At 40.8% G+C, this 25883-nt stretch overlaps 1 protein-coding gene across 2 annotated transcripts in view; it reads right to left on the reverse strand.

Moving 5' to 3' along the window:
• The window catches only part of MAST2 (microtubule associated serine/threonine kinase 2), a 223145-nt gene extending 200481 nt beyond the window's left edge, over positions 1-22664 (reverse strand). For both annotated transcript variants that reach the window (XM_028123396.1, XM_028123394.1), the window contains exon 1: positions 22182-22664. In XM_028123396.1, coding sequence (XP_027979197.1) covers positions 22182-22376 — 195 coding nt within the window. In that variant the 5' untranslated portion in view covers positions 22377-22664. The remainder of the gene's footprint in view (positions 1-22181) is intronic.
• Between the last annotated feature and the right edge of the window lie 3219 nt (positions 22665-25883).

Consider the following 25883-nt stretch of genomic DNA (forward strand, 5'->3'; position numbering starts at 1 on the left):
TTTGTAGAATGAATAAATGTACATTAAAAGGGAGAGTATAGTACATAATGGCTATATAATTTGAAAGTGTAGATACAGGTTGACCACAAAATGGAAGGGGGAAGATGGAGACAGCTTATACAAAAAAATGTTAACAGTTCTCATTAATCATCATTGGTGGTAGTATATTAGTATTGCCATTAGAGACATATATTTAACATATGACAAAGTAAATAATTCCTGAATATTCTAATTGTTGGTTCAAAACCCTCTCAGGAGCTTCCTGGGTGTAATCTGAAACTGGCCCCTGTACTCAGAGGGCAGGGAGAGGCAGAAGAAAGAAAGAAACTCCCAAGTTGGTAGGTGGCAGGATTAATAAGCAAAGGGAACTTACATACGAGGCTTGTCTTGGGAACAGCAAGAAAAATGGATCCCCACACCTGCCCGCCAGATCTTGGTTTATAGAGGCCTTAACAAGATGTAGTCACATATACCATGCAGGTGTTTTCAACACTACATCACTATCTCAAGGCTATATGTCCTTGGAGCTGCCCCTGGGAGCAGGAAAGTCAAGTGGAACCCACATTCCAAGGACAGGGGTGAGGGTAAGGAGCCTCCCAGAGCCCAGGTCCAGCTCACAGGTAAATTGGCAGTCGCATGACATTCCCCAACACTCAATTCTTTCACCCCCTGAATCTTTGGGAATATGATTCTTGGTACAGAAGAGAAGAAATACTAATGTAATATACAGGAGATTAATTTAAAAAAAAAAATCTCTGTAGTTCTTTGCAAACATACTGTTAACTGACAATGTAGTTATGTATTTCTTAACTGTATCCACTGAAAAGTTATAGAAACAATGACCAACATAATAGCAATAAGTATCCTTAGGACCTAGAATATAATTGTTCTAAAATACCATTTCCCATTAAGAGACCAGGAGCTCATGGGACAGCTGGATGGCTCAGTCAGTTAAGTGTCTGACTCTTTCAGCTCAGGTCTTAATCTCAGGGTGGTGAGTTCAAGCCCCGTGTTGGGCTCAAAAAAAAAAAAGAAAGAAAGAAAAAAATCAGGAGTTCTTAGAGAAACAGCTAATTCCAGGTCTAAGGTGGAAAATGAACCTGGAACAGCTTGACACATAAGACTGCAAGGAAACTATCAAAATTATTAGGATAAGGGGTGCCTGGATGGCTCAGTCAGTTAAGTGACTGACTCTTTCAGCTCAGGTCATGATTTCAGGGTCCTGAGATCGAGCTCTGCCCTGTGTCTAGCTCTGCACTCAGAGGAGAGTCTGCTTCTCTCCCTCTCCCTCTGCCCCTCCCCGCCAAAATAAATAAGTAAATTTTTTTTTTTTAGATTTTATTTATTTATTCATGAGAGACAGAGAGAGAGAGGCAGAGGGAGAAGCAGGCTATCAAGGAGCAGGGAGCCCGACGCGGGACTCGATCCCAAGACCCTGGGATCATGACCTGAGCCAAAGGCAGACGCTTAACCATCTGAGCCACCCAGGCACCCAATAAATAAGTAAATCTTAAAAAAAAAAAAAAACTATTAGGATCAGATCCAAAAGACTAAGGAATGAACGATGCTCTTTCTAGACAACAACAGGACAATCTGAGCTTCAATTAGTACAAGAACACATTATACATGGGTTGAAACACAAATACATTTAAGTGCATAACCACTTAAGATAGTGGTTTTCTGATAATAAGAAAATAACTGGTCACCTTCTGCAGATGACAGGGAACCAATTCATTAACTTAAAAACCAGGTAAATTTAAAAGGAAAGAATCAAGTCTTTCTTAAATGTACTATGCCACTGGGAACGAAATAATAGATGAAGGGAAGCCTCTCCTTAAAATGTTATTCCAGCTAGTGATCGAAAACAAAATGATAGAATCGTATCACCATTTTGCCAATCCCAATTACTGAATATTGGCACTGAGCATCAACAACTGCTAAAATCAAAGAGCAAACAGGAGATATTATTACATGCCTCCTGTTGAAAGACCAAACAACCATCCATAATTTTGCCAAAGGAACTGAACCTAAGGCTGATGAAGCCTCTGTATCCAGCTGTAATTTGCAAGAAATACAAAGGACACAGAAACATTTTGAAATGCACCATAAGTATGCAAAGCTAGACTGTGGGAAACTCTATAGGTCAAATGCCCTGGGGTTTTTTAACATATAAATTTTAAGGAAAAGGAAGAGATAGAAGGAAAACTTACAGATTAAAAAAGATTTTACCATCACGAACTAATGATGTATGGTGATTAACATAACAATAAAAAATTTAAAAAAAGATTTTACCATATCTAGTTTTTTTAAGGGGGAAGACTAAATTGTAGTGTTTTAGATGCAAACTTACAAGGAAATGCAAGGAAATTATTACTTTTTAAGTCAGGACACTGATTACTTTTAGAGGGAAGGTGGGGCTGTGATTGAAATGGGACACAGGGAGAGGAATTTCTAGAGTGACTGGCAAAATTGTTTTTCCTGACTTGGTAGTGCAATGGTTGTAAGGGTGTTCATCTCATAATAATTCATTAAGCTATACATTTGTTTTGAGTGCTTTTCTGTACTTGTATGTTTTACAATAAAAGGCTAAAAAGAAAAAAGGAAAGGAAGAAGAAAAAAAAATCACAAAACAAGTGGCCTGCTACAAAAGTAAGGGAATATTCTGCTACACATAAAGTTAGAGCAGTGACAAAAAACAAGCACAATAAAAAAATATAGAAACATTTAGTGAGATCCAATACAAACAAGAAATTCTAAATCTTGATTTATTTTTTTTTTAAAGATTTTTTATTTATTTGAGAGACAGAATGAGATAGAGAGAGAGCATGAGAGGGGAGAGGGTCAGAGGGAGAAGCAGACTCCCCGCTGAGCGGGGAGCCCGATGTGGGACTCGATCCCGGGACTCCAGGATCATGACCTGAGCCGAAGGCAGTCGCTTAACCAACTGAGCCACCCAGGCACCCTAAATCTTGATTTAACAATGAAAACAACACAGCAAAATAGACACTCTTATCCTTATTTCATATTCAACCTTACTAAGCTACTGAGAAAATCCAAACCTAGTCCAAAGCATGCTTTTTCTCCATATTATATTTAAATGACATTAATAAAGAAATCATAACAATCAATAAGAAAAATAAAAAGAAACAGTCTAGGGGCATCTGGGTGGCTCAGTCGTTAAGCATCTGCCTTCGGCTCAGGTCATGATCCCAGGATCCTGGGATCAAGCCCCGCATGGAGCTCCCTGCTCCGCAGGAAGCCTGCTTCTCCCTCTCCCACTCCCCCTGCTTGTGTTCCTTCTCTCGCTGTGTCTCTCTGTCAAATAAATAAATAAAATCTTTAAAAAAAAAGTCTATAAGAAAAACAAGAAAGTATATGGATAAGGAAATCACAAGACAAAAAATCCAAATAATAGATATAAGGGAAAAATCCAAATAGTAAATATAATTCACTAGCAATTAGGGAAATATGTTTAAAACACTGACATGTCATCTAAACCTAACAAATTACAAAAAGTAATAACCTGATAACACCAAGAGTTGGCAAAGACATAGAGAAACATCACTGGCCAAAGTACAAATTGGTACAATCACTGTAGAAAGCAATTTGGCAATAATACGTATCTACAAGGAGATAAGCACAAGGATATTTACTGCAGCACTGTAACAGGGAAAATGAAAATGACATAAGGGTCCATTATTTTAAGAATGAATAAACTCATTTATTCAAAGGAATGTTATATAGCTTTTAAAAATTAGTGAAACTGATTTAAATGTATTAACATAGATCAAGGCAAACTTCAGCTGGCGCCAGACCAAATCCTAACCATAGCCTATTTATGTTCAGCCAGAAAGTTAAAAATAGTTTTTACATTTGTAAATGGTTGGAAAACAAATCAAAGAACAATATTTCATTAAATATTCTCAATATGAAGAATATGAAAGCTATATGAAACTCCAATTTCAATGTCTATATATAGAGTTTTATAGGAACACAGTGTGGTTCGCTCATTTACCTATTATCATATAGATGCTATCATGTTACAACAGGCATGAGGAGTTAGGAAAGAGACAGTATGACAAAGCCTAAAATATTTATTTTCTGGCCCTATACAGAAAAAGTTTGTTGATCCATGACATACATAATTCTCAAAAACAATGTTGAGTGAAAAAAAGTAAGAGTGAAAGGATATATACAATAATACATAATTTATATAAAATTTAAAAACAAATACTGCTACATCTTACTTACAAATATCATTAATAATGGATTTTTTCCCCACTCGTGCAGCAATAAATACACACCACTTTCAGGACAGTGGTTTCCTCCTGAGGTGGGGCCTGGAGGGAAGGGATGCTAATAGTAATTGTATTTACTTCTTTAAAATCTAAAACAGGGCGCCTGGCTGGCTCAGTCAATGGGGCATGCAATTCAATCTCAGGGTTGTGAGTTTGAGCTCCACATTGTGTGGAGAGATTACTTAAAAATAAAATTAAAAATAAATAAATAAAACTTAGGGGCTCCTGTAGCTCAGCTGGTTAAGTGTCTGCTTTGGGTTGTGATCCTGGGGTCCTGGGATTGGGCCCAGAGTTGGGCTCTCTGCTCAGCAGGGAGTCTGCTTCTCCCTCTCCCTCTGCCCCTCCCGGCCACTCATGCTCACTCTCTCAAATAAATAAAATCTTTTTTTAAAAAAGTGAAAGACAGTCTACCAAAGGGGAGAAAACACCTGCAAATCATGTATCTGATAAGAGTCTAGTATCCAGAATAAATATAGAACTCTTACATTACAGCAACAAACAACTGAATTTAAAAATGGGCAAAGAAAATAAATCAATAAAATAAAATAAAAAATCTTTAAAAAATAAAAATAAATAGGGGTGCCTGGGTGGCTCAGTCGTTAAGCATCTGCCTTCGGCTCAGGTCATGATCCCGGGATCCTGGGATCAAGCCCCACATCGGGCTCCCTGCTCTGCAGGAAGCCTGCTTCTCCCTCTCCCACTCCCCCTGCTTGTGTTCCCTCTTCGCTGTGTCTCTCTGTAAAATAAATAAATAAAATCTTAAAAAAAAAAATAAAAATAAATAAAATTAAAATGGGCAAAGAACCTGAATAAACATTTCTATAACAAACATATACAAATGGTCAGCAAGCACATAAAAAGATGCTCAACATCATTAACCTATAGGGACAGGCAAATCAAAAAGCACAATTAGGGGCGCCTAGCTGGCTCATTCAGAAGAGCATGAGACTCTTGATCTCGGAGTCATGAGTTTGAGCCCCACATTGGGTGTAGAAATTACATACGTACATACATATGGGCACCTGGCTGGTTCAGTGGGTGGAACATGAGGTTCTTGATCTCAGAATTGTAAGTTCGAGCCCATGTTGGGTGTAGAGATTAATTAAAATCTTTAAAAAATAAAAAAAAAATTTTAATTTAAAAAATTTTAAAAAGCACAATGAGATATCACTTACATCCACAAGGATGGCTAAAATTTTTTTAAAATGGGACAATAACAAGTGTTAGAAAGGTCATGGCCAAACTGGAACCCTTGTACATTGCTGGTGGCAATGTTAAAATGGTACTGTCACTGTGAAAAACACTTTGGCAATTTCTCATAAACTTAAACATAAAACTACCATATGATCCAACAATTCCACTCCTGTCCATGTAACAAAAAAAACTGGAAAAACAGGTATTCAAACAAAAACTTATACACACATGTTCACAGTAGCTTCATAGTAGTTCATCTCAATCAGCAAAAGGTAGAAACAACCCAAATGTCCAACTGATGACAAACAAAATGTGGTGCATCCATACAATGAAATATACTCAGCCATAAAAAGAAATGAGGTACTGATACATGCTACTATATGGCTAAATTGCAAAAACATTATGCTGAGTGAAAGAATCCAGACATAAAAAGCCACATATTGTATGATTCCATTTATATGAAACATCCAGAGTCCATAGCAACAGAAAATGGATTAGTGGTTGCCAAAGACTGGGGGAAGGAAGAAATAGGGAGCAACAAACTTAATAGGTAGAAGATTTCCTTCTGGGGTGATGAAAATGTTCTGGAATTAGGGGCACCTGGTGGCTCAGTCAGTTAAGCAGCTGCCTTTGGCTCAGGTCATGATCCCGGGGTCCTGGAATCGAGCCCCTCATCAGGCTCCCTGCTCAGCTGGGAGCCTGCTTCTCCCTCTGCCCCTGCTCATGCTCTCTCTCTACCTCAAATAAATAAATAAAATCTTTTTAAAAAAATGTCCTGGAATTAGATAGGGTAATGGTTCCACAACATTTGAATGTACTAAATGTCATTAATTTTATGTTAAATGTACGTTACTGTAACTTAAAAAGTCAAAGAATATGTGGAGGTAGGCTCTTTAGGGCTATGCTTCCTTCCAGGAGCGTATTAAAGTGAGAACAGCTGAAACCCAGTCACCTTTCTCTCTGGCATCTCTTTGGCTTCCTTTTGGCTTTTTCCCTCTTCCCCATGGCCCACCAACAAAATGAGAAAAGCCAGAGGACAGCTTTCACTAGCCAGCAAGACTGAAGGAGTATGGGGGTTGCCAGTGACTAGTTCTGCCAGAGGCAGAGGAAAACAAGCTTTTCCAGATCTCCTAGATGTTCTTGGAAAAAGGCCTTTACTTGCATTCAAAATGGTTATTGCCCAAAACTCTGTGGACCTACAAGAAATGAAAGGAGACTACAGTCCTAGGCTGTCTATACCCAAAATAAAAGGATTTCTACATCGTTCTACTTGAGGACTATATTGTGGTTTGAAGCCTGGACCAGGGACTAGCTACTTGTTGACCAAACATGACCCACCTTCCTCTTGGGCACAACTAGTTATTTCCCAGCCCTTTAGCAGTTACGCACAGCCCTGTGATTGAATTCTGGCAATGGAAGATGGGTTGAAGTAATGAAGCCATTTCCAGACCTGGCCCATCAAAACCTCCCACAAGATTTCCCCACCTGCTCCAGGTGACTTTGGAAGCGATGTGCAGAAAATGGTAGAGTCTAGATTCTTTTGAGTGTATCTGTTATAGCAACTAGTGTTCCTTAATATAAAAGACCACTAACATGAGAGCTACTAATAAAATGTCCCTTTCTCTTATTGGTCAAAAGCAGGACTCAGATGTTCCTGGGTCACCTGAACAAAACCATCTTGGTATCACACCTTTGAAATAGCTTACAGACTTTTTTTTTTAAAGATTTTATTTATTTATTTGACAGAGAGAGAGCACAAGTAGGCAGAGAGGCAGGCAGAGGAAGAGTGAGAAGCAAGCTCTCCAAGGAGCAGGGAGCCCAACACGGGGCTCGATCCCAGGACTCTGGGATCATGACCTGAGCTGAAGGCAGCCGCTTAACCGACTCAGCCACCCAGGCGCCCCAGCTTTTGGACTTTTTAAAATTTAATACCAACTATTTCTACTCTCTGCTTTTTAAAACATTCCTGAAAGCCTCAAAGAGTTGTGCAAATTAGAAGGCCTGACAAGTCTGTATTATCTCTGCTTTACTGAAGTATAGGCAGAGAAACTATGTGACTTATCTCCAACATATTAAGGGTTAAATAATCTGTGCATCTGCTACTCAGGTTCACCCTTAGGAAGTATTGTTACATTAAAGTTGGTACAGCTAAATGGTATCACAGAACTTTTAAATGTGGTTGGTTATGTTGGCCTGAATTTGTTCCTAATTACATTAAAACCGAGGGAGACTATACTATCTCCTAAGCCAGTTACTTAATAAAGAAATTCATAAAAGGTTCCCTAAAGGGAAAAATGCACAAATTAAAGCCTCCTTTACAAGCTGAACAAAGTAAAAGAATAGTTCAATACCAACAACAAATCAAAGGTCAAGACACATCTTTTTCTATATTTCTTTCTAAAACCAGATGAGAACACTAAAAAACATGAATTCTATATTCACACATTCTGTGCCTGTACCTTAAAAATATAATGATAGTTTCTTGGTATCAGGCTTTCAACAAGTGTTTTATGTGGATTTATGCGGACTAATTGATTAAATCCTCACAATAACCCTATAAAATAGGTAATATCATCTGTTACATATATGGGATAATTAAGGCTTGGAGAACTTAAGGAACTTGTTTCAGGTCACAGAGCAGGGATCTGAAGTCAGAAAATGACTCAATCTTAATCATTACAAATTCATGGGACACCTGGGTGGCTCAGTCGGTTAAGCAGCTGCCTTTGGCTTGGGTCATGATCCCGGGATGATGCAGGGATCGAGTCCTGCATCAGGCTCCTTGCTCAGCAGGGAGCCTGCTTCTCTCTCTGCCTGCCACTCCCCCTGCTTGTGCTCGCTCTCTCTGACAAATAAATAAATAAAACCGTAAAAAAAGCCCCATCATTACAAATTCACTCAGAAATATTTAGTACCTTCTATATACAATTCTAGAAGCTAGAGATGTAGCAGTGAGAAAAACAGACCCAAATTCCTGCCCTCAGGAACCATATACTTTAATGTGGAAGAATGACAATAAACAAGTATCTGACAGTACCAGGTGAATAAAAGACATGAATAAAAAGAGGGAAAGGGAATGACTAAGTGTTACTTTAAAAAGCCTAGTCAAGAAAGGGCTCTATGAGGAGGTGATATGTGAACAACAAACTGAATGAACTATAGCCAATATATAGATACATCTGTAAAAAGAACATCTCAGGTAAAGAAAACTACCAAGTATAGAATTCTTCAAATAATAATTTTTAAAGCATTAAGCATGCTTAATATATTCAGAGACCATCAAAGCAGCCAGTATGACTACTAGCTCAGTGAACAAGAGGAAGACTGGAAGGAAATTAGAGAAGGCCAAGAGGCAAATCATGTAGACTCTTATAGGACAAAGTAAGCTTTCCATTGTGACAGAAAGCCACCATAGGGTTTCGAATTAGGGGGTGACAAACTCTGATTTAAGCTTTAACAGGACGATACCGATCTTTCTGTGTATAAAATATCACTGGGTGGGAGAAGCAAGAATATAATCAGACCAGTTAGGAGACTTTTACAGTAATCCAGATGAATGGTGATAGAGGCTAAGATCAGGGTAGCAACAGAGCTAGTGGGGAAAAGTCTCATGCAATTTGAAGGTAGCACCAACCAGACCTGATGAACTGAATGTGGAATATGAAGTCAAGAAAAGAATCAAAGACAACTTCCAAGTTCTGATCTGAGTAAATGAGAGAATGGTAGTGCCATTTATTGACATGGGAAAGACTGGAAAGAAGCAGAATGGGAGGAAAAATTCAAGAATTCCGTTTTATACACATTAAATTTGAGATCTATTGACTATCGAAATGAAAATAGACATAGGCACAAACAACTGAAATTAAGAGTCTAGAACTCAAAAGAAAGGTCATGATTAGATAAATAAATGTGGGAATCATCAGCACACAGATGGAATTTTAAGCAGTACAATCTGATGAGATCATATCAGAAGGGAGAATAGACTGTAAAAGCAGACTGAACCCTCTGAACCACTACAGAGATAGGAAAAAAAACAAGAGAGCAAGGTCCCAGAAGCCAAATGATAGAGTGATCAACAATGTCAAATGCAACAGGTTGAGTGAGATGAAGACTGCAAACTGGTCACTGGGTTTAGCCACAACGACCCTGACATAAGTATTTCAGTGGAATGATGGAGACAAAAGCCTGACTGGAGTGGGTTCAAGAAAGAATGAGGAGAGAGGAAATGAAAGCAAAGATACAGACAATTCTTCAAGTAGTTATAAAGAGGAGCACTCTCCTACTTCTGGTCAATTATTTCATGACTTGCTCTTTTGCCTGAATTACTGCAAGAGCCTCCTAACTGGTTTCTCTGCTTCCACATACCCATTCAGTCCCAGTAGTGTAGCCAATAGACTGGATTAAAATGAATGTTAGGGGCGCCTGGGTGGCTCAGTTGGTTAAGCAACTGCCTTCGGCTCAGGTCATGATCCTGGAGTCCCGGGATCGAGTCCCGCATCGGGCTCCCTGCTCGGCGGGGAGTCTGCTTCTCCCTCTGACCCTCCCCCCTCTCATGTGCTCTCTCTCTCTCTCATTCTCGCTCTCTCAAATAAATAAATAAATAAAATCTTTAAAAAAAAAAATGAATGTTAGTTCACATGATTCCTCTACTCAGAACTCTCCAATGGCTTCCTATCTCATTCAGTGTAAAAGCTGAAATCCTTACAACTGCCTACAAGACCCTTCACAAACTACAACTCTCCACAATCCAGTGCTCCTCTCTCCACGTTTCCCCTCTGAGCTCATCTACTACTCATCCTCTTACTGCACTCCAGCCACACCGGCCTCCTGCTGTTCCTCAAATACAAATTTTAGAAGCAGAGGCATGCTTCTAGCCCAGGGTACTTCCTATTTCCTCTACCAAGTATGCCCTTCCCCAGATACTCTAAATGCCTCTGTCTTTTACATCCTTCAGGTCTTTACTCAAATATCCCATTCCAAAGGGATGCCTTTCCTGATGCTATTTAAAACCACAACCCCTCAACAAAGTGAATTTAGAGGGAACATACCTTAACATAATAAGGGCCATTTATGAAAAACCCATAGCTAACATCATACTCAATGGTAAAAAAAACTAAAAGCATTTCCTTTAAGATCAGGAACAAGACAAACATGTCCACCCTCACCACTTTTATTTAACATAGTACTGGAAGTCCTATCTGCAGCAATCAGACAAGAAAAAGAAATAAAATGCATCCCAATGGTAAGGAAGAAGTAAAACTGCTACTATTTGCAGATGACATGATACTGTATATAGAAAACTCCACCAAAAAAACTATTAGAACTAATAAATGAATTCAGTAAAGAGACAAAATTCAAATACAGATATCAGTTGCATTTCTATACACTAATAACAAAGTAGCAGAAAGAGAAACTAAGAAAACAATCCCATTTATAATTGTACCAAAAAGAACAAAATACCTACAAATAAATTTAACCAAGGAAGTGAAAGATCTATACTCTGAAAACTTATATATAAGACACTGATGAAAGAAACTGAAGACAACACAAACAAATGGAAAGATACACTATGCTCATGAATTGGAAGAATTTATATTGTTAAAATACCCATGTTATCCCTATCAAAATACCAACAGCATTTTTCACGGAACTAAAACAAATATTCCTAAAATGCACATAGAATCACAAAAGACCCCAAATAACTAAAGCAGTCTTAAGAAAGAAAAACAAAGGGGCGCCTGGGGGGCTCAGTTGGCTAAGCGGCTGCCTTCGGCTCAAGTCGAGCCCCACGTCGGGCTCCCTGCTCAGCGGAGAGCCTACTTCTCTCTCTCCCTCTGCCTGCCTCTCTGCCTACTTATGCTCTCTATCTCTCTGTCAAATAAATAAATAGATAAATAAATAAATAAAATCTGAAAGAAAAAAAGAACAAAGCTGGAAGTATCACAATGCCAAATTTCAAGGTACACTACAAAACTACAGTAATCAAAACAGTGTGGCAATGGCACATACATCAGTGGAACAGAGTAGAGAGCCCAGAAATAAACCCATGCTTCTATGGTCAATTAATCTAAGACAAAAGGAGACAAGAATATACAACAGGGAAAAGATAGTATTTTCAATAAATGGTGCCGGGAAAACTAGACAGCCACATGCAAAAGAATAAACTGGATCACTTTCTTATACCACACAAAAAATAAACTCAAAATGCATTAAAGGCCTAACTGTGAGACCTGAAATCATAAATTCCCTAAAAGAAAACACAGGCAGTAATAGTCTCTTGGACATTTGCTTTAGTAATATATTTATGGATAGGTCTCCACAGGCAAAGGAAACAAAAGCAAAAATAAACTTTTGGGGCTACACCAAAATAAAAAGCTTTTGTACAGTAAAGGAAACCACCAACAAAACAAAAAGGCAACCTACTAAATGGGAGAGGATATTTGCAAATTATGTACCTGATAAAGGGTTAATATCCAAACTATATAAAGAACTTATACAACTCAACACCAAAAAAACCCCAAGCAATCTGATTAAAAAATAGGCAGATGGGGTGCCTGGCTGGCTCAATACTGGAGCATATGACTCCTGATCTTGGAGTCGTGAGTTCAAGCCCCACACTGGGTGTGGAGATTACTTAAAAAAAAAAAAAAAAAAAAAAAAGGGGGCAAAGAACTTGAATAGGCATTTTTCCAAATTAGACATGCAGATAACCAACAGACACATGAGAAGATGCTCAACATCACTAATCATCAGGGAAATGCATATCAAAACCACAATGAGATATCAACTTACACCAATAAAAATGGCTAGTACCATAAAAGACAAGAAATAAATTTTTGGCAAGGATGTGGAGAAAAGGGAACCTTTATGCATTATTAATGGGAATGTAAATTGGTACAACCACTGTAGAAAACAACATGGAGGTTCCTCAAAAAATTAAAAATGGAAATACCATATGATTCAGTAATTCCACTACTGGGTATTTACCCAAAGAAACTGAAAACATTAATTTGAAAAGGTGTACGCACTCCTATGTTTACTGCAGCACTATCTACAATAGCCAAGATATAAAAGCAACCCAGTGTCCATTGATAGATGAATGGATAAAGAACATGTGGGGTGTATATATACATAAACTTAACTGACTACACCACCCAGGCACCCCAAAACAGACTCTTTTTTTTAAGATTTTTTTTATTTATTTGAGACAGAGAGAATGAGAGAGAGAGAGCACATGAGAGGGGGGAGGGTCAGAGGGAGAAGCAGACTCTCTGCCGAGCAGGGAGCCTGATGCAGGACTCGATCCAGGGACTCCTGGATCATGACCCAAGCCGAAGGCAGCCGCCCAACCAAATGAGCCACCCAGGCACCCCCCAAAACAGACTCTTAAATACAGAAAACAAATCAGTGGTTGCCAGAGGGGAGGTAGGTGAGGGGGAATGGGTGAAACAGGTAAAGGGGATTAAAAGGTACAAACTTCCAAGTTATAAAATAAGTAAGTCATGGAAATGAAAAATACAGCATATAGTCAATAATATTATAATAATGTCATATGGTGACAGATGGTATAAATAATTTTTAAAATAAAAATAGGGGTACCTGGTTGGCTCAGTCAGTTAAGCAGCTGGCTCTTGATTTCAGCTCAGGTCATGATCTCAGGGTACTGGGATCGAGCCCCGAGTCAGGCTCCACGCTCAGTGGGGAGTCTGCTTCAGGATTATCTCTCTCCCTCTGCCTCTCCTCCCACTCGCTTGCACACTCTCTCTCTCTCAAATAAATAATCTTTAAAAAAAAAATAAAAATAAATAAAACCAGTGACACCTGGGTGGCTCAGTCAGTTAAGCATCCAACTCTTGATTTCAGCCCAAGTATGATCTCAGGGTCATGAAATTGAGCCACATTGGGCTCTGTGCTGGGCATGGAGCCTGCTTAAGATTCTTCCTCTCCCTTTCCCTCTGCCCCTCCCCCACTCTCTCATGTACTCTCTCTAAAAAAATTAAATAAATAAAACCATCATTCTTTATCCCCCTTCCCTACTTTATTGTTTCATAATATTTATCTCCATATAACATACTACATATTTTATTTTATTATCTGATATTTCCTCTACTATCACTTCTCAGCCTTTTGGCTAAGATCAAGTGTGACATTCCCTCTACTAGAATAGAAACTTTGTGAAAGCAGGGTTTGTGGTCTGCCTTTCTCACTGCTGTAATCCAAGAGTACTCAAAACAAACAAAAAATTGTTGAATCAAAGAATGAATGAAAGGGGCACCTGGGGGGCTCAGTGGGTTAAGCTTCTGCCTTTGGCTCAGGTCATGATCTCAGGGTCCTGGGATCCAGTCCCATGTTGGGCTCCCTGCTCAGCGGGAATCTGATTCTCCTTCTCTCTCTGCCCCACCTTCCCCTCCTTGTGCTCTCTCCCTCTCAAATAAATAAATAAAATATTTTTTTTAAAAAATGAATGAATGAATGAATGAATGAAAGAAGAAGCAGTGTAAGATTAATAACGTTTTTTTAGAATGGAAAATATTATATCCATCTTTGTATATTGATGAGAACAGAACATACAGAGCATGCAACAGAAAAGAAAAAATAATGATTCAGGAGTATGAAGGAATAATTTCAAGAATAAAACTCTTAATTGATGTAGAGGTTGGACTTCATAGGAGTAGGAAGAGATTATCCACAGCAATAGGAGAGAAGGCATAAAATGCAGGTACAGATAGAGGTAGGCTGGGTGATTTATAATGGAAGCTTGTGGAAGTTCTCTTCTGATTATCTTTTTTTCCCCCTTAAATAGGAAACAAGGACATCAACTGACAGTAAAGAGGACAAAGAGAGTGTTGTAGGTTTAAGGAGAAAAATTAAACTATCATTTAAGAGTGAAAGGACTAGGGGCACCTGGGTGGCTCAGTTGGTTAAGTGGCCAGCTCTTGATTTCATCTCAGATCATGATCTCATTGGTTATGGGACTGAGCCCTGAGTGGGGCTCCCTGGTTGGTGGGGAGTCTGCTTGAAGATTCTTTCCCTCTGCCCCTCCCCCCACTCACACTCTCTCTAAAATAAGTAAATAAATCTTAAAAAAAAAAAGAGAGAGTGAATGGATTAGGGAAGGAGCGCCGGGGTGGCTTAGCCAATTAGGTGGCTTAGCCAATTAAAGCGTCCAACTCTTGATTTCAGTTCAGGTCATGATCTCAGGGTTATGACATCAGCCCCAAATTGCATCAGCTAGGTGCTGGGTGCGGAGCCTGCTTAAGAGTCTCTCTTCAGGGCGCCTGGGTGGCTCAGTCATTAAGCGTCTGCTTTAGGCTCAGGTCATGATCCCAGCATCCTGGGATCAAGCCTTGCATCGGGCTCCCTGCTCAGCAGGAAGCCTGCTTCTCCCTCTCCCACTCCCCCTGCTTATGTTCCCTCTCTCGCTGTGTCTCTGTCAAATAAATAAAAATCTTACAAAAAAAAAAAAAGAGTCTCTCTCCCTCTGCCCCTCCCCACCCATCTAAAAAAACAAAAACAAAAAAACAGTGACTGGACTAAGGAAATGTGATAAGACTGAGTGGCAGTCCCGATAGACTCTTTGAAGTTCCTGATCACAAACTAAGATGTCAACATAGTCATTTTTTCTCCAGCCACATTCAGTTGCTTAAACACAGGTGCAGAATAGGCAGAGTTGGTGTAATGATGTCTGGAATTTAGTCAAGTCTCAGAGTTGGTGCAATGATAGTTGGAATTTACTTGCAGATAAGTCACATACGACAGAAAGGGAAAATGGCAAAGAAACTGAAGGTACACGCACAGGAATGATTATGATGGTCCATGAAATGTTAAGTTGACTAAGGAGGAAAGTAGAAGCATGAGGTGACTGACAATGAAAAGATGGTTTAAAAAAAAAAAAAAAAAGAATCTATCGGCTAGAAGTTCCAAAGACTCTGAACAATTCTTGAAGAGGAAATTCTAAAACGAGTCTGAAATACAAAAATAGAGGATGATGTGAATGTCAGAGTGTAGCAAGCTCAAAACTAAGATTTTAGAGATGGAACAATTACTGGTATAAGATGAAATATACCTAATGAACATGGAAGTAGAAGGTTCAGGTTGATGTCAATTTTTCCCATCAATTATTTACTATATATCCACTGTGTACATGGCTGTAGTACAGAGAAAAGGAAAGAATCTTTGGGAATTAACAAAGAGGTTCAAAACTAAAAAGGTTGCCAACTATGTCTCACTAACAATGTATTTTGTGGAAACCCTTACTCCCAATAATGTCTAGCCTCTACTCTTCCTTGAGGACTTTTTCTTCTTTCCCCAAGGCTAAGCCTTGATCCAACAAACCCAGTTTTCAAACTCCTTTGGAACCCCAAGTGTGTATATTAATGATGAAAAACAATTAACACCTGCTGATGAAAAGTAATAATTACCAAGGTACCATAGGGATTTCATCAAGAAAATACAAAGTGAGCTGACAAATTTAACAGAGAGTCATGGCAGCTAAGACCAGCAATGAAGTAAATACCCTGCTTGCAATATTTAGCTGCCTCTAATACTCATGCCTGTAGGTCACCATCAGTAACCAGGGTGGAAAAGCCTTTAGGTTGATCTTTAGGCTAAGAGACACCCAGTAGAACAAAGACAGGAAAATCAGGGAACACTGTCCCACCTGCTTCAACTGTCCCAGGCTCTCTACCCCCACTACCTTTGATGAAATCAAATCTTCCAAAGCTAACAGGTTTTTAGGACCTGGCCTTTACCCATGTTACTTGTGGATAAGATGGGAAGGAGGGCTAATAAACTTTCTACACTGAAAACTCAAAAGAATTCTCAAATGTCCATGTCTCAATCACCATGTCCAACATTCTATCCCCCACACAGTTGCCAAAGTAATCCAGCTAAAACACGAGTAAGACCATCCTGCTCCCATACTTATTACCCTTTTACATAGTACTAAAGACCTCCTACAATCCAGGCTCCTTCAGTCTCTTAACTCACCATCTATGCATTAAACTTTAAGCTCCAGCAATACCAAACTGATTTTAGTTCCCTATACACTATATGCAGCTTCCCCTCAGTCTACTTTCTTCTCTATGATTTTGCCAATGTACTAACATTACAGTGCAGAGGAAAGAGATGGTGCAGGGATGCCTGGGTGGCTCAGTCAGTTAATAATCTGCCTTTGGGGACACCTGGGTGGCTCAGTCGGTTAAGCATCTGCCTTCGGCTCAGGTCATGATCCCAGGGTGCTGGGATCGAGTTCTGCATCACGCTCTCTGCTCTGCAGGGAGCCTGCTTCTCCCTCTGCCTCTGTCTCTCATGAATGAATAAATTAAAAAAAATAAAATAATCTGCCTTTGGCTCAGGTCATGATTCCAGGGTTCTGGGATCGAGCCCCGCATCGGGCTCCCTGCTCAGCAGGAAGTCTGCTTCTCCCTTAACTTCTCCGTGTGCTCTCTCTCTCTCAAATAAATAAATAAATCTTTTAAAATAAAAAAAGAAAGAAAGAGATGGTGATTTCCATGAAAATAATTTTGAAAATTTCTCAATGATGCTAAGGGAATTCTAGGAACCAAAATTAAACTCCATCTTCCTCCATCCTCAAAAATGTGTCATTTCCGGGGCGCCTGGGTGGCTCAGTTGGTTAAGCGACTGCCTTCAGCTCAGGTCATGATCCTGGAGTCCCGGGCTGCCTTCAGCTCAGGTCATGATCCTGGAGTCCCGGGATCGAGTCCCACATCGGGGTCCCTGCTCAGCAGGGAGTCGGCTTCTCCCTCTGACTCTCTTCCCTCTCGTGCTCTCTATCTCTCATTCTCTCGATCTCAAATAAATAAATAAAATCTTTTAAAAAAATTTTTAAAAATGTCTCATTTCCTTTAGTTGGCTATTTCTATCATACTATCATTATTTCTCAAATCACCCAAATTCAAAATATTTGAATCATTTTGTATTCATCAATAATTACTTAGCACCTATTGTAAGCAAAGCCCTTGACTATGCATTACAGCAGAAAAAATGATGATCTAGTTCCTACCCCTAATCATTTACAACTTAAAAGCAGAAATGAAATAATACAAAATGAATACAAAAGGATAAAAGTGCTAAAACACTGATTCATTCATCTGCTCATTGAGCAAATATTTATTCAGAACTACTATATACCATGTAATGGGCAAAACAATGTATTATAGAAACAAAGTGAGATAAGAATTAGTATTTATTAAGTACCTATCTACAGTGCTTTCTAATCATTTTTTCCTTTAATCTCACAGAACCCAAGCTTTCATTTTCTGAATCACAGAATTTTGAGAACTGAAATTTCAGGAGATTTAAAGATTTATTAAGCACAATCAAAGATCCTCTTAGGAGGATCTCACATGGAAAACAACTTCAAAGAACAGTTTCTATGGTATTTGAGTTAGGCCTAGAAGCTTGAACAGAATTTCAATGGGAAGAAGCAAAGAACAAACAGTTTTTCAGATGGATAATTAATTAAAATAAGTATATGAAAGTGCCCCTCAGTGAACAAATATTTACTGACTGCCCATTACCATACCAGTTAAAACACTAAGGGGATACAGTGATGAATAAGACAGTCTCAGGACACCTGGGTGGCTCAGTCAGGCATCTGCCTTCGAGGCATCTGCCTTCGGCTCAGGTCATAACCCCAGGGTCCTGGGCTCTAGCCCTGTATCAGGCTCCTTGCTCAGCGGGGAGCCTGCTTCTCCTTCTCTCTCTGCCTGCCGGAACCCCCCGTGCTTGTGCTCTCTCTCTCTGACAAATAAATAAAATCTTAAAAAAAAAAAAAAAAAGTAAGACAGTCTCTGAGGAGTTTCTTCTCTGAAGAGACACTGACAACCAATTAGTATATTCATTGAGCAAGTATCTGTTTCAAGCACTACCACATATCTATGTTTCTAATAATTACTCAGACTAACTATGTTTCAAATACCATAGTGGGCCTTAGTTGTACAACAGTAAATGAAACAATCTGGGCCTCAGAGAATTTACAAAGCAGTCTTGGGAACCTAGAGAAGGGTCATCTAACTCCAATTCTTCTAATAAACAGTGATAAGTATCAAGTAGACCTTAAATGCCAAGATCTCCAGACTTTTCTATAGGTAATAAGCTAATGAAGGTTTCTGAAGATAAATGAAATAAGGGGCGCCGGGGTGGCTCAAGAGGTTAAGCGTCTACCTTAAGCTCAGGTCATTATCTCAGGGTCCTAGGATCCAGCCCTAAGCCCCACTCAGCGGGAAGCCTGCCTCTTCCTCTCCCTCTGCCCCTCTCCCCCGACCCCCACTCGTGCATGTGTGCTCTCTCAATTAAATAAATAAAATCTTTAAAAAAAAGAAATGAAATGATCATTAACAAATATTTATCTACTACTGGAACTCGGGTAGGCAGTGAGTTATCATCTTTTTTTTTTTTTACTAGAATACAGAATAAACTAGAGGTTAAAAGACTAAAAGCAGAGTAAACACAGTTAAGGTATTACAACAACCAAGACGAATTTATAAATTTATAAATGCTGAATTAGGATGATGACTGTGAGAATAAAGATTTGAAAGGTGTCATGAAGGTAGAATCAGCAAAAACTTGGATAAGCGGGTCAGGGAAAGGGGAAGTCAAAGACCATGGATACAACTTCAATTTGGATGACAAGAAAAAGGAAAGACAGGGAAAAGCACATTTCAAAGGAGAAATAATGGATTCTGTTTTAAGGATATAGCAAGCCACTGATCTAGAGATCCAAGTCTTGCATCCTGTTCAGAACTTATTCATAAATACCAGCATATTATAAAGTATAACAAGCATTACTCCATGTCATGAGAAAAAGAGAACAAAGTCACCTGTGAGAATTCAATGCTTATTGATTAGTTAAGCTTACTCCCTGAATGAATGTAATCCACCCAGCCTCATAACACACGCATGAAATCTTTATCTTTTCAAAATCAAATAATTACAAGACTTTAAGGACACTATCAAATTATAAAAATCACAATATTATGATCACGAATGCTGAGTCTATAGTGGAAACATTAAGCACAAAAATGGAAATGTAGAGCTAAGAAAAGAGGCCAAGCCTGGAACTCAGATCACTCTACAAGGAAGTTCTGTGACACAAGGCCATGAATAAAAGACCAGAGACCCTGTTGCACATCTACATACTTGCCACAAATAGGCTACGCCTGCTAAAAAACAGTACAGTAAAGGAGAGATCTAAAGACAGAGGACATATCCTCAAGAAACATTTAGAAAAAAAGAAAACAAAAAAGACACACAGGAAGCAGTCAGAGAAATAGGACTGTAATGGACATTATGACAAAAGAAATGAAAATATCAAGAAGGAACACATGGGCAACAGTGACAAATAGTTCAAAGAAGTCAGAAAGAATGAGGAATGGGGTAAGGACTAACAAATTTAGTCATTTAAAATTTCCTAACTGCGGGTGCCTGGGTGGCTCAGTCGGTAAGCGTCTGCCTTCAGCTCAGGTCATGATCCCGGGGTCCTGGGATCGAGTCCCGCATCAGGCTCCTTGCTCTGTGGGGAGCCTGCTTCTCCCTCTCCTCCCCACTTGTGCTCTCTCTATCTCTGTCTCTCTCTGTCAAATAAATAAATAAAATCTTTAAAAAAGAAAAAGAAAGGGGCGCCTGGGTGGCTCAGTTGGTTAAGCGACTGCCTTCGGCTCAGGTCATGATCCTGGAGTCCCAGGATCGAGTCCCGCATCGGGCTCCCTGCTCAGCGGGGAGTCTGCTTCTCCCTCTGACCCTCCCTCCTCTTATGTGCTCTCTCTCTCTCATTCTCTCTCTCAAATAAATAAATAAATAAATAAAAAGGAAAAAGAAAAAGAAAAAAGTCAAACTGTAAGGGCGCCTGGGTGGCTCAGTCGTTAAGCGTCTGCCTTCGGCTCAGGTCATGATCCCAGAGTCCTGGGATCGAGCCCCACATCCGGCTCCCTGCTCGGCGGGAAGCCTGCTTCTCCCTCTCCCACTCCCCCTGCTTGTGTTCCCTCTCTCCGGTGTCTCTCTCTGTCAAATAAATTTTTAAAATCTTTAAAAAAAAATAGAAGTCAAACTGTAATATGAGGAATGTATACAGGTGAGTAAGCTGAGACAGTGAATACAAACTCATTTTCCAAGAAGGTTGCTAATGAAGCAAAGAAGAGATAACAAAGTAACTTAGGTGGGTTACACAATTCAGAGTAATTGCCTTGCTTTGTTTTTATCTTAGGTATAGGACAAAAAGAAAATAATATACATAACAAAGGCCTACATCAGATGAGAGGGGATGAAATCAAGGATGTAAGTACAGGGATAAACCTCGAAAAGGAAGATGAATACTACTTTCTCTAGAATTGAAGCAAAGGATGAGTGAACACAGAAATTCTGAGATAGAGGGGCACCAGACTGGCTAAGTTGGTAGAACATGTGACTCCTGATCTAGGGGTTGTGAGTTCAAGTCCCACATTGGGCGAAGAGCTTGCTTGCTTGCTAAATAAATAAATAAAATAATTGTGAGATAGAGAAGAAGAGAAAATAAAGTAACCTTGAACTCTTTAGTGAAGCATGCAATAAGGTCAGTTGAATCAAGTAAACTGAGTCAGGAAAGGATCAGAGCTGCAAGTGCTAGTATGTGCATCACTGAAACTATATAATGAAGAATGATGTCTAAGTAAAATACTTATTTAAGTGATGGAAAAGAGGTAGGTCTAATAAAGGTCTTGAAAAAGTCAAGGATAAAGTTACTAGGGTCTCAAGTAGGGCTGTGCAAAAGGAAAGTTGTCACTAGAGTTCATTACTACAGAATATTTTTCTGCAAAGCCCACAAGGTCAGGACCACATTCTCCTTTCACCGTACTTCCTACAGCTACTAGTGGCAACTTCGCCTCCCTGATAAAACTGACCTTTATCCCCCATTTCTAAGTACACCTATGCTTGATGAATGAATTATACAAACACATCCCGTCCATTCAGAAACTCCATGAGTACTTTTACACTGCTTTCTAGCTCTAGCTCTGTTTTCCCATGGAGATGTTTTCAGTGGTAAACTCCTAGAAGACAGAGCCTATCCCTATAAATTCTCTGTTCACGGCGCTGGATTTGGAATTGCACATATGCAGGTGTTTTATAAAAAGTGCTTTCTCGTGAAATAGATCGTTACCAAAGAGACTCTTCAAGATTTGAACACATTCCTACAAGACTATATAATCATGGCCAAATAAGAGAATGCTTAGAAATGACATCCGTTTTTATAACTGTCAAGACAACCTCTAAGAAACAGGATAATATTTACTACTGCATATTGATTTTCCCTACTTTACACTATTTAGCCCTCTGGCTAACTCCTCAGTATCCCTTTAGTAAGCCTATTCTTTGCAGTTCATTTACTCCCAAGCTACATTCCAGCGTCCCTTCTTCACATCCAGAATCCCTGACTACAAACGCCCACAGGACCATTTTTCCAAACCCCTATTCCCCCATTTCCCATTCAACCCCAGGCCATGACTTCCATTTCTCCACTCCCCATTTTTCTGCCTCTCCAGACCTTCCTTTCCTCCTGCCGAACTACACAGTCCCCACCCCTCAAATGCCCTAGTCCAAGTCTTCCCGCCTGAGATCCCCCTCCCCCACTGTTCCCATTCAGGCTCCCGCTCCCCATCCTTTCCCTCCCGGACGCCGGCTGGCCCCCCGTACCTGCTCCTTGACCTCGGGCCCCGAGGCCCCGGTCCGCTCCTCCAATAGCTGCCTCCCGGGAGGCGCTCGCCGGCGCGGCGGCAAGGGCTGGGGCTGGGGCAGCTCCACCGCCCGCTGAGCCCCATCCTCCCGGCGGCCGGCCGCCGCCGGCGGCGGCGGCGGCCGCGGTCGGTCGCGGCAGCGGCTCCGCTTCATATCTGTGGCTGGGCCCCGCGGGCGTCAGCACCGCGACTGTCCCGGCCCCGCACGGCCCCGGGCCGCAGCGCTGCCGCGCCAACCACCGCCCGCGGCCACCATGGCCGGGCGGGCGCCCGAAGCCACCGACCCCAGTTCGCAGCTCCTCCGCGCTTTCTGGGGCCTCAGGCGCCGCGACCTCCCCGGCCCTCCTTAGTAAGGCGGCAGCATCCCCACCACCTCGTCTTCTCCCACCCGGCACACGCTCGGCCGGCCACCCGCAGCCGCCACCGCCGCCGGCTCTACAGCCAGCAGCCAGCCGGACAGCCAGCCTCTGGCCCGGCCCCGCCCCTGCCCTCCCCGCCCGGCGCGCGCGCGCGCGCACGGGGAGCCCGCCAGCCACCTCTGGCCGCGCGCGGCCTCCCGCGCACGCGCCAGCGAACGGTCGCGAGAGACCCGCCCGTGGCCTCCCAGCGTTGCGGGTAGAGCGGAAGGGGGCGGGACTCTTGGCACGGCTGCTGCGGCTGAGAGCCTCATTGATTCTTTCATTCATCCATTCATGAAATCGTGTGCCCCGCCAAGCGAAACGCTAAGGATCTGAAAATGAGTTAGAACTGATTAGTGTCTTCAAGGATCTAGGGGAGGAAGGACCAGGAACAAGAAGGAGACAAAATATACAATTAATTAATGGAATACTAACGTATGCCCTTTTATTGAGCACTCACCAACTGTCTTCACATCACACTTTGGATGCAGGTCTGCTCATTCTCGTGTTACAAATAAGAAGACCAAGATGAAGTGACATGCACCAGGTCACTCAGCAAATTGGTGACCAAACTAGACAGGACTCAAATTCTTGCTTTTTGTCCCTTTCCACTGTTTCCTGCTGCTTCCAGAAAATAAGAAAGGCTATGGAAAGTCCTATAAACGAGGAAGAAATGATGGATTCCTTCTGGGAGGAAGGAGAGGACAAAAAGGATTGTTCTGGAACAATCCTTATGATTCCCCACTGACAGTGAAGTCATGTTATAGCCCAGTCCAGCCTGGCCACAGCCAGTCCAGCTGTGGCCTCGGCAGCCCTGCCTGCATGTCCAGTGACTCATCTTCCCAGCAACGTGGCTGTAGCTCAGCCCCGTCTGGCCTTCTCCTTCTGGCTTCAGCTGGTCTGCCACAACGTTGTATTTTTCCTCTTTTGTCTTGAACACAGTTCTCTCCGAGAAACCTTTCCTGAAAGCCTCACCCATTTTTCCTGGGCCTCCTTCCTGAACCCTCTTTGAGAAGTAATAATAGCCAGCATTATAGAGTGCCTACTGGAAACCAGACACTTGCATTCAATTCATACCTACACAAACAAGAGTTAAGTTATATTATTTCCAGTTTATAGTTGAGGAAACTGAGGCTCAAGTTGCATAACATGCTCAGTATGACATAGTTAATAAATGCAAAGCCAGAACTCAAACCAAGGTCTGTTAGATACCAACTTATACACACAACCAAGTATACAGCCCATCACCAGTCTGCTCCTGTATTCCCTGTTTCAGTTCCTCACCACCATCCAACCATTTGCCTCAACCAGAAATTTGGCTGTCATCTAGACTCTTTCCTTTCCTTCTGCCCTCATGTCCAATTAATCAACAAGTCCCGTTGCTTCTATAACCTTACTTTCTCTCCACTGTCTCCTCTTTCCATCCCACTGACACCACCTCAGCTCAAGTCTTACTTTCTCTCACTTACTTGACTGAGAAACTTTCTAAACTTCGGATGCTTGTGTGGCTCAGGTGGTTGGGCATCTGCCTTCAGCTTGGGTCATGATCCTGGGGTCCTGGGATCGAGTCCCACATCGGGCTCCCTTCTCAGTGGGGAGCCTCCTTCTCCCTCTGCCTGCTGTTCCACCTGTTTGTGCTCCCTCTCTCTCTTTCTCGTTCTCTTTGACAAATAAATAAATAAAATCTTTAAAAAAAATAAAAGAAAGAAACTTTCTTACCTGTTTTCACTTACATCCACTCCTTTTCTCTTCAAACCCATCCTCCAAAAAGCTGTTTAAAGAATCTTCACATAAGATGATGTTACTCCCTAGTTTAAAACAGTTAAATGGATTTTCATGCCCCTCAAGATGAAATGTTCACGTACTGTATTTGACAAGGCCATCCAAAATCTAGTCTCTGCCTGCCTCCCCTTTTCCTATTAATTCCTGCTGTACCAACTATTTACAGTTACTGTAAATTGTTCTGTAATCTTAGAGTATAAATGTGATTACATCTCTTTGCTTTTTTCTATTTTGTCCCTCAGACCCCTCATGACATATTATCAGGAAGTCTAGTATCTCCACCTTAGTTATCTAAAAACTCCAAGGTTCTTATATGTTCTAAAAGATATGGCAGTTACCTATTGTAATATAACAATATTTGCCAAAATTTGCCACTTAAAACAACAACCATTTATTTAGTTGACAATTGTGTGGGTCAACTGGGCGGTTTTTATGGTCTGGGCCAGTTTAGCCAATTACTGCCAGGTTTGCAAATGCATCTGCAATCAGCTGAGGATTCGCTGGTGGCTAGATAATCTAGAATGGCCTTTCTCAAATGTCTGGCAGTTGGAAGGCTATTGACCATGGTAATGGGAGAAACTAAGTCATATATCTCTCATCCTCTAGCAAGGTAGCCTGAAATTCTTCACATGGTGGCAATGGTAGGAGTTCCAAGAGCAGAAAAACAAAACAAAACAAGACAAAACAGCAAGACCCAGTGTGAAAGCACTTTTCCGGACTTTCCTACTTTCAAGTTGACAATTTAGTCATTGTCAAAGCTAGTCAGTGTGGGAAGGGACTAAAGTTATATAGCAAGAAAGAGTAAAGGAAGAACAAATTTTATAATTTCATTCACTCATTTATTCACACACTCAAGTATTTGTTTCATCTTGCATGGGAGGGAAATATTGAACAAATACACTCACTGGATGTTACAAAGAGGCACAATTTTGAAACAGGTTGATTTTGCAGCCTCTATGAGATCTACCAGATGGATGAATGGGGCTAAAATTCAGGGAACATTCTCAGTCAGATATATACATGACAGAATGAAAATTACTAACAAGCAAATACTCACAACCTTCTCTCCCACCCCTGAGTCTACCCCTGGCCAGGAGAGTTCTATGGATGCCAGACTGCTTCTTTGGACTTCGGGAAGCAGGATAAGGAGAATGAGAAATAAGAAGAATAATTTAAGGGCTAAAAGAAGTAGAATTTACTTCAAGAGGCTAAGTTGAATTACTTAGAAAGAGCTATAGGAGGGGAGGAAAGAGAGGTGGGTAGAAGGTCGGAGCTAAGAAGCAAAGAGAAGAAAAGAACTGTATGGGTGGCTGGGAGTACTTGTTTTGTGGTGTGCGAAGGAAGTGGGTGGGAGAGGAAGAGGAGCTGTAATGAGTATTGCTACAAATCCTCTTCTCTGTTCCCAAGCAATGCCTGTAATGACTTGCATCATTTTGAAGTTACTTTTGGCTGCTGAACTCTACTTCTCTAAATATGATTCC

Source organism: Eumetopias jubatus, unplaced genomic scaffold, assembly GCF_037043125.1.
Source record: "Eumetopias jubatus isolate StellerSeaLion01/CBP00866 unplaced genomic scaffold, mEumJub1_p1.0 scaffold_4, whole genome shotgun sequence".
Taxonomy (NCBI): domain Eukaryota; kingdom Metazoa; phylum Chordata; class Mammalia; order Carnivora; family Otariidae; genus Eumetopias; species Eumetopias jubatus.